Raw genomic sequence first — 10,000 nt, forward strand, 5'->3', positions numbered from 1 at the left:
CTCGACTGTTGCTTTTTCGTTTGTTTATTTCTAGTATCTTTTATGATATGAGGTTAACTTCGGAGCACTTGGCGCTTTAAAAGAAAAAAGAAAAGAAAAAAAAAGAAAAGAAATGCATGCATAGAAACAGACATCAAGATAAAACGATGCTCAAAATATCTGAAACACACAGTCTCTCACTCTCCCCCCCCCCCCCTCTCTCTCTCTCTCTCGCACGCACACACACACACACACAAACACACACACACACACACACACACACACAGTGCAAACGATAGAGGAGGGGATCGGTAAAGATCAAATATTGGATGCTTGAGTGACTGACATAGCTGAAAAGCGATACTTTTTATATAAAGGGTGTGTGTGTGTGTGGGGGGGGGGGGGGGGGGGGGGGGGGTTGAAACAGATGCTGATCTAAACTGCGAAAGTCGCTCGAAATAAACATACCGGATTTCAGCTCTGTCCTTTTTATTATTTTCTTTATTTTCCGAAGCAAAGTTCAGTTCCTTTTCATTCGTTTTTGGGGGGTAGGAGGAGGAAGGGGTGTAGAATGGGGTGGGGGTGTTGTGGGCAAGATAATGGTAGCATGTTTACGCTTTAGTGAAACAATTTGTCCCCCCCCCCCAACCCCCCACCCGCAAGACGTTCGTAGGTAAATATAGACCCACACGTTTTCCCCCTTCCCAAAGACCCCCACCCCCACCACAACCCACCGCCTCCTGCCTCCACCTTGCCACACATTCCCAGTCTTCTCTTGTCACATCGTTAGTTCTCTTTTTTCACTCACCGCTCACAGCGATTGTACTGGTGCAACGGACGACACAACTCCAACCCCCCATTGCCCCCCGCTCTACCCCCCCCCCCCCCTTCGGCCCCCAGTCTTTCGTGTCGAAGTTCCCATCAATCTATTTGCGACACTGCTAATGTTTTGCATTCCCTGGCTGTTCCTCTCGCGCGGAGAGGCCCGGTGTGGGATGGGAAAAAAAAATCTTCTAGCAGAAATAGAAAAACCAACACTTTTTTTTTTGGGGGGGGGGAGGGGGGTGGAGGGTCTAAAAAAATATAAAGTAAAATAAAATTTAAAAAAACACCCCGTGGATTTTTCCTGCAGGAAAAAAACCACCACCAACAACAAAAAACCCACTCCCTTTCTGAAAACCAACATTCATCTTCTAAAACAGGGAGAGAGGAAAAAAAAAAAAAGCTTTAAAAAGATAACCAACCAAAGCAAAACAGCGTTCTGCTGGACGTTATGATTTGACTTGTTTATGAATCACACATCTGCAGACTTTTTGCGTTCTCCTCAGCTGTCGAGTGCACGTACAAAACTTACCAGTGGGAAACAATGTTAATAGAAATAATTTTGTGCAGAATCATAATTCTCTTTGTTAAGCATCTGTTAAAAAAAAAAAAAAAAAAAAATTACTGACACTGATCAGACAGATGAAATGTTTTTTTTCTTACAGAAAAACATTACCGCAGTGGATTTTTAGGCGACACCGCCTCGACATCTGTCTCCGTTCACTGAGGCGTGGGGGGTGGGGGGTATCCTTTCTGACCCGTTCGTTTTCTCTGCGGGGGTCACAGTTGCTACCTTAATTAAAAAGCGGCTTGGTTGTGATAGACTCCGCCCCCCCCCCCCCCCCCCCCCACCATCCCCCCCTCACTCACTCAGCCCGCCCTCCCCCAGTTAATCAGTTATCTGTGGTTTAGAACTGTATGTCTTCCTGTTTTATAGGCCAGCTGTAAGTTGTTGATAGTTTGTTGGTTGGAAAGAAGGGGAACAACGTCTTTGACAGAATAAAATCAAGATTTTTTTTTTTTTATATTAAAAAAAGAAAAAAGAAAAAAAAGCATCACTCATGCGGACCTTGTTTATGATATCTTACGAATTATTGTGTGTGTTACTTTTTCTGGGGAGGAGGTGTGGGGGTGGAAGAAAAAACGAGAGACGAGAGGAAGGAGATGTAGAAGAAGAGGAGGAAAACCTCGTGAATGTGTCTGGTGTTTGTACATGCGTTGCGACCGCGTGTGCGGAGGCATTTTTGTGTGTGCACGTGCGTGTCTGCACGTTTATCGTTGTTTGTCCTCTCTCTCTCTTCTCTCTCTCTGTCTCTCTCTCTCCCCTCTCTCTCTCACTCCCCCCTCTGTCTGTCTCTCTGTCTCTCTCTCTCTCTCTCGCGAAAGCCATAAACACACTGTGACATAAAACTTCAACTGTCAAGTGACTGACTTAGTGCATTTTCGTAACTCCCGAGGCTTTTACATCCAGTAACTTTTTTCCCTCTCTCTCTCTCGGTCCAAGCAGCACGTGCAATTTTCTTTGGCGAGGTGAGGAGAGGTGCACATCCAACTACAACTTGGATTTTTTTTTTTTTTTTTGGCCAAGTTGTGTATGTGATGTGTGTGTGTGTGTGTGTGTGTGTGTAACTAGATGCACCGTAGCAGAATCGAACAGGCGTTAGACTGGTCCAGTGTTCCACCAGCGACCACTGAGGGGCCCGGCCCCACAATCCGCTCCTCCCCTGGCTCAAACCGAAGTCATGTGTGCCTTCTCATTTCCCACGACTGTCACGCTAGTCTACTGGCCTGGCATCTGTTTAGCTGATGTGGTGTAGCGTATATATACATATATATATATATATATAAATTTGTCCGAACGCAGTGACGCCTCCTTGAGTAACTGAACTGAACTGAACTCACACGACAAAAATGAATAGAAAAATAAAATCAGTGAATGAATGAATTGACAAATGATTCTTTTATTTCATTTTATTCTATTCCATTCTATTTTGTCTTTTTTTTTCCACCCCCAGAGCTTACTCATGGACCAGGACCTGACCCTGATGAGGCAGCTACTGACCCTGAACGAGACCATCGAGGACCTCAAGTGGCAGCGCCGCTACTACTACCACAACCACCAAAAGAACAGCGGCCAGCCAGGGGTCTCATCCTCTGCCGCCGCCGCCCTTGACCTTGACCTCGACCTTGACCTCGGCGACAGCGACGACTCCGTCTCCGACACGGACATGATGATGTACGAGTCGGAGGACGACGAGCTGCTGCCGCACCAGCGCGCTATGCTGCCACGTGGCGGGGTCACCTCCGCACTGGGGCCTGCCGGCGACGCGTCCTCGAAGAGTCAGAGCCAGACCCCTCATCTGGTGTTGACACCCCCGACTTCTTCTTCTTCGTCATCGTCGTCGTCCTCGTCGCCCAGTCGCCGGAAGCAGGGTATGATGGCTTACAGTCACGTGACCGCCGCGGCGGAGCATGCGCCGTGCGGCGTTTCCGGGAAGAAGATGACGACGGCGGGTGGTGGTGGTGCGGTGGTGGTGGTGGAGGGGGAGAAGGAGAGGGAGAGGCGTGGGATGAGTGAGTCGGCGGTGGGTGTGAAGGTGTTCCACAACCACCACCACCACCACCACAGTGAGCAGGACTCTTTCGACTCGGGCTTCCACGAGCATAGCAGTGAGGAGGAGGTCACTGCTTCTTCCTGTTGATTGCCTCCCCTTCTCCCCCCCCGCCCCCGTGCCGCCTGTCTCTGTCATTCTCTCTGTCGTTCTGTCTCTCCCCTCTCTCACTCCCATCCTCAGCCCATTTTTTTTCTTTCTCTCTGATGTTCCTGTAACTCCCATGTAAACCTTCCCACTACCCACCCACCCACATTTCGCACAGTACCTCCCCACCCCCCACCTCCCCCAGTGTCGGTGGTTTGTGTGTGTGTGTGTGCGTGTGTGTGTGTTAACCGACTGTTTGGAAACTGTTGACCAAAGCTGACTTGTTAAGAATGCTGGCTATTTATCGTTGTCCCCCTCCCCCTACCCCCCACACACCCCGCCTCCCTCCCTGCCTTCCCTCCTACCCCCTTTTCTCCCACTCTCCCCCCATTCCCCCCCCCCTCCACATAAACACACCCCTCTCCCACACTCCTCCAGTCCCCACTCCATCCGACCTGTCCATTGTGGCTGTAATCAGCGCTGAGCTAAGCTGGTAGTTTCGAAAAGTCTTTGAATCAACAATGATCGAAGAAAGAACTTGGAGTTGTCTTAAACAGACAGACATTCAATGAACCAGAACGTCAGTACAACTTGTACAAGCTGTGGCCTAATCCAACCTGCTCCCCCTTTTTTTTTTGTCAAAACCGACAGTCGTGGCTTGGGGCACGTAGGATGTAAGACAGACCGGGATGAACATAAACTGAAAAACAAAAAATATGAACTGAAAAACAAAAAAACAACAACCCTATTACATGGGGTTGTAAAGGCATATGACGAAATAATCTTGCAAGGAGGTTGAATGTTGTTATTGTTTTTTGTTTTTCTTCTTTATTTTTTTATTTATTTTATTTTATTTATTTATTTATTTATTTTATTTTTATTTTTTTGGGGGGGCGTTGTTTTTGGGGTTGTTTTTTGATGTTTTTTTTCATTGCCAACATTTAGTGTTGCCGTTTTGGCAAGTGGGGCGCGAAGAGAAGGAAGAATACTGGACGTTCCTTGAAGCTAAGGCGTTGTGTTGACTTGGGAGATTTTCGTTTTTTCCGCTGACATGTTGACATTGACATTGCCTTTAGGGGGCGAACAAGTCTTGTGACTGAGGCATTCCGAGGATTTGTTGTGGATCTGTTTTAGAGGAGAGGAGAGAGAGAGACTCAAACACACACACATACAGAGAGAGAGAGAGAGGGAATACGAATGATTTGAGAGAGAGAGAGCACACCGTGTGTGTGTTTACACCATGTGTGTGCGTGTGTGTGTGTGTGGCCAGTTGTTGCACACTGAGACAGAGGGTGCTATACGTTGTGATGATGAAAACTGCTGCACGTGACTCACAGCTCGATAATGACGGTCTGTCAATTAGTGTCTGTTATCGACAACGGCTTTGCTGCGGTCATGGGTGATTGGGGAGGTGTGTGTTATGTGCGCGCGCGCGCGCGCGTGTGTGTGTGTGTTTGTTTGTATGTATGTATGTGTGTGTGTGTGCAAAATTCATTTTGATCACAGACGAATATTGATCATCGCCATCAACTGTAAGCTGGTAGGCGACATTGACGGTATGTTAGCACAGGTCTTAAGAGTTTAGGGGAACGCAAATGACTCTATCAGCTAAATTTGAGACTCGAAAGCTGGTACAGTGATAGTTTTCGACTCATTTCATGCAGTTATTTTAGCAATAGTTTATTACCCCCCGACGTATTTTCTTTCTTTGTTTCTGTGTTCGTGTGTGTTGCACCCCTTACGTTCACTCGTATCTCCGAGTGGGGTTTTACGTGTATGACCGACCGTTTTTACCCCGCCACGGAGGCAGCCATACTCCGTTTTCGGGAGGATGCATGCTGGATGTGTTCGTGTTTCCGTAACCCACTGAATACTGACATGGATTTCGGGATCTTTAACGTGTAAATTTGATATCTTTGCATATGTGTACATATCAAAGAAGGGCTCGGGCACTAGTATGTCTGCACATATGTTGACCTGGGAGTCCGGGAAAATTGTCCACCAGACGCCGTTATCGGGATCGTAAATGACGTTTGAAACGTACGCCGAAAACATTTTGAAAGATGTATTTCATATACTTACTGCCGATGACTTAAGATGCCGCACAGACATGGTAAGATTAGTCTCGAGTTACTTTCGACACGAAGAAAACAAAATCAAGATACGGCCATCGTTGTTAGTCTTGTTACCTAAAACACATGTTGAGTTTATTTGGGCTGTTGTTCGTGTTTGGTTTCCCACGCTGGTTTGGTACAAAAGCGCAAGTAAGTTGTTACTTTGTTTTGCCACACAATGTGAATAGCATTTTCGAATGCTGCTTCTTCTTTTTCTGTCCCCCGCTCAATCTCAACATAGAACCAGTTTCCATATCTTTTTTATGGGTTAGCTACACATATTATGTCGGGGATCCGTTGTAGGAAAACCAGCAATGTTTAGGAATACATGATAATGTCACTCTGATTTTATCAGTTTCTTTCTTTTTTCTTCTGCATTCATTGTCTTCAGTGCCCATGTACTTTCGACTTCTTCTTCTTTCTTTTCCACAACCAACCGAACGCTGATATGTCTCTCCGGATCTTTAACGTGCGTATTCGATCTTCTGCATGCAGTGAACACACGTAAGGGGGTTCTGGAACTAGCTGCTAGGTCTGTTGACTTGGGAGAACCGCCATGACCGGGATGGGAACCTAGGCCCGTCAGATTTAAAAGTCCAACGGCCTTACCACTGGGTTGTTGAACCAGTCTTGTAATGAGCTTGAATCGGACCACTCCCTCTGGAGGCACATAATATAGAGATACTAGAACATATGCATGCATATATATAGATAAATAGATACAAAATAGAAGTTTGACGCGGAAACTGGAAGTCTTTTGACGTCATAGTTACATGACGTCATGTTTCTTTACCACTGATCCAACATAGTCACTGTTATCTTTGCAAAAGACAATGCCTGCAAAACTGTGATACTGGCGGAGTCAGTGCGATTGTGGCGTGTTTTTTTGTTTTTTTTAAAGTTTTTTTTAAACTTGAAATCGTTGCAGTTCAGAGTCGCGATGATGGCGGTATTCTGTTTTACGGCACTCACTGCCTTTTCTGAGGGAATCATGCTTTGGGAATGGTCCTGTTTGCCTCAGTGATATGTTGTTTTGAACTTTGATGAAAAATGATGAGAGTAATGTGTGCGCACGCGCGCGTGTGTGTGTGTGTGTGTGTGAATGAAAAAGTGACCAGGAAAATGTATTGTGTTGCAATACACATACTTCTTGTCCGTATAAAAAAAAAACCCAGCTGAAAGCAAATATGTATAAACTATTGAAATGAAATAAACCTTGTACATGTATGCATTTTATACCAGTGGCGATAGTATATTATATATATGGATGACAACAGTGACGATGATATTAGATGAGAGAGCATGTTCGTTGACAGATTTTTCTTTTTTGATGCAGTGGTTCTGTGTTCCCTTGAGCTGTTATTTTCAGCGTTATATGTGTTGTTGTTGGTTTTAACAGTTCGCCTGTCAGGGTGATTCTGTTACAGTTGTGCTGTTTGCTATGAAAATAGTAAATAAAATTGATGTAGCAAAACATGAAGTGGTGTGTCTGTCTGCATGTATGTCTGCCTGACTCTGTGTGTGTGTGTGTGTCTGCGTATGCGTTGTTCGCCGAAGAACACTTGGAACAAAGGAAAATCTTGTAAACACGAACACAAGAATCATGAACACGTAAGCACGTCTGTGTGCTTTTTGTGTGTGTGTATATTCGTCACACTACCACCACCCTCCATTCGCACTAATTCAGAAACTTCCCTTACTCTCTCGCTGTCTCTCTCCCACCCCTATCTCCTCCCTCTTGCACACACACACACACTCACACACACACATTCCATTTGTCTTTTTTTTCTCTGTCTCTGTTTCTGACTCACTCGTTGGAAGTGGTGTATTATATGGGTGCATATGGACTGAAACGAAAGCGATCTGTTCCTTACTACTCTCTCTCTCTGACACACGCGCGTGCATTCGACCTCAAAAACCAGATTTCGTCCGAACGACATTTTATTGCAAGATCAACTAACCTGCAGAACTTGTCTACGCGTGCGGGTTGCACGTAGACCAAATAAAACAAGTACATAAACCGTCAATAAACTTTCTCTTTGGTTCTTCTGTCACCGCTTGTACGCTTAAGCTTTGTCAGATCTGACTTGGAAAAACAACACGAAAAAACAACAAAAAAGCATGTGATCTCATTCCGTGCTGAAACACGTCCACGCTCTCACGTGCACCTCTCTCTCTCTCTCTCTCTCTCCCCCTCTCTCTTTATATATATATATATGTATATATATATATATATATATATATATATATGTGTGTGTGTGTGTGTGTGTGTGTGTGTGTGTGTGTTCCTCTTTTTTTTCTTCTGTTTGTCTCTCCGTCGTCCATCATTTTGTCTCTCTCCTCTTTGTGTGCAGTATGCGCGTGCGCGCTCCAACGCTCACAACTGAACGGCTCCGGAAATCTTGTCAATCTAAAAAAAAAAATTCACAATGACAGTAGTTCTGAACACAGAATCATACCAACAGAAAGTCTATCCCATTTTGTTTGTCTGTGTGTATGTCTGCCTGTCTATGCATGGACCTGCATACCAACGAAGCGTCTCTGTCTCTGTCTCTCCCTCCCCCCTCTCTCTCTCTCTGGGTCTCTCTCTCTCTCTCCCTCCCCTCTCTCTCCCTCTCTCTCTCTCACGCCCTCTCTCTCCGTCTCTCTCAAGATACATATACAACGACAATGGCCAGTCACCTAAACGCATGTGCACTTTACAGTCGTCCAGTATAGACCAAACCGCGCTGTAGTTAACTAGCTGAGTTGCAGCTAGTATACTAGCCTGTAGCCTAGCCTGGTTGAGTTACCTTATCAGGTCGTCAGTAATTGGACCTCTCCTTGGGTTGCGCGCGGCGTAAAAAAAAAAAAAGAGAAAGAAAGTATCACGTTAGTTAAGGACGGGATCAAGTGCCCAAGCTGTGCTTTCTGTCTTGTTGGTGACGAAGAGAGTGTGTGGCTGATAGAGAAGTGTTTCGTCTTCGTTTGGTTGTCGTAGGACTTTGCGGCCTTACCTTCAACTGGTGTCTCGACACCAACCCTGCACCATGCACCCCACCCCACCACCCCCTCACAATCAGAATCCTTACTTCTCTCACACTATTCTCCCTCCCCCCCCCCCCCCACTTCCCCCCCTCCTCGTCGCCCCGCTCCCTCCATCTGACCGTTCCCTTTCATCTGTATGTGTCTCTGAATCTGTGCCTGTGGTCCATCTGTCTGTGTCTGTGTCTCTCTCGGTCACTGCATCTCCCTCTCTCTCTGAGTCTCTGTCCCTTAATATCACTGTCTCTCTGTCTCTCTCTGTCTCTCTCTGTCTCGGTCTCTCTCTGTTACCTACAGCTGTTTTTCTTCATTTTCATTCTCACAATACCCCCTCCTTTTGTGTGTGTGTGTGTGTGTGTGTGTGTGTGTGTGTGTGTGTGAGCCCACAATTAAACTTCGAAAAAAACAAAATTAAAGTCTTCAAAAGTTAAGCCTACTCGTACTTGTCAACCATCACAAGTTCATAAAAACTCATGGCTGCTGGCGATGATAGGTTTATACATACATAATTTTTTTTAAGTGATCGTGGCGTCACACCAGAAATGACGTCATTTTATATACATGTCATCTGAAGACAACCACGCTTCCTCTAAAAAAACAACAACAAAAAAACCCGACTAGCAGAATGGGAAACAATAGGATAAGTAAAAATTCTTGAAAAATAATTTTTAAAAGTCGTAAAAGTGGGCTGGTATAATTATGCCCTCTCGCTATTCCTGTCAGGTTAATGAATTGAAACAGAGGTCTCTCTCTTATACCAGAAATCTGAGTCAAATGAATAACATGCAGCCTGTGCCTGTTGCATGCTAGCTAGCCAGGCGACGGGTTTTTAAATCAAAGGAAAGACGCCGGGTACAGTCGGCCCAATGGTTGGTTAGAGCGCTGTATGGATTGTCGCCCGATTTCCTGAGATCGATTCCCGTTTTCGCCGCATCTCGTGGGTCTCCCACATCAACAAATGTGCACAGCTGCAAGTACCTGAAACCCCCCCCCATTCAGGAGTCGTGGTTCATACGCATACAGAAGATGGAACACGCACGTTAAAGATACAACAATTCATGACGATAGCGTTTGGTGGATTATGTGGAAACAAGAACAATACCTACCCAGCATGCTCACCCCTGAACACGGAGTATGGCTGCCTACATGGCATGGGGGGGGTGAAAACGACCATAAACGTCAGTTAAAGCCCGTTCTTACATACGAGTGAAGGAGGGAGTTGAAGCACCACAGAATGCAGAAGAAGAAGAAGAAGAAGAAGAAGAAGAAGAAGAAATCAAGGGAAAGAATAGGCTGGACCGAGTCCCGCAAAAGATTAATGTCATCTGTAGCTCCAGACTATGTTATTTTTGGGCGCTGACA

The 10,000-nt window shown here is 45.7% G+C and overlaps 1 protein-coding gene across 1 annotated transcript in view; it reads left to right on the forward strand.

The window, feature by feature from the left end:
• Window positions 1-7,090, forward strand: part of LOC143295463 (uncharacterized) — an 18,924-nt gene extending 11,834 nt beyond the window's left edge. Inside the window, exon 2 of the mRNA XM_076607178.1 lies at window positions 2,817-7,090. Within this exon, the coding sequence (XP_076463293.1) occupies window positions 2,817-3,503 (687 nt within the window). The 3' untranslated portion in view covers window positions 3,504-7,090. The remainder of the gene's footprint in view (window positions 1-2,816) is intronic.
• The last annotated feature ends 2,910 nt before the right edge of the window (window positions 7,091-10,000 follow it).

This window comes from Babylonia areolata, chromosome 20 (genome assembly GCF_041734735.1).
Source record: "Babylonia areolata isolate BAREFJ2019XMU chromosome 20, ASM4173473v1, whole genome shotgun sequence".
In the NCBI taxonomy this organism is placed as follows: domain Eukaryota; kingdom Metazoa; phylum Mollusca; class Gastropoda; order Neogastropoda; family Buccinidae; genus Babylonia; species Babylonia areolata.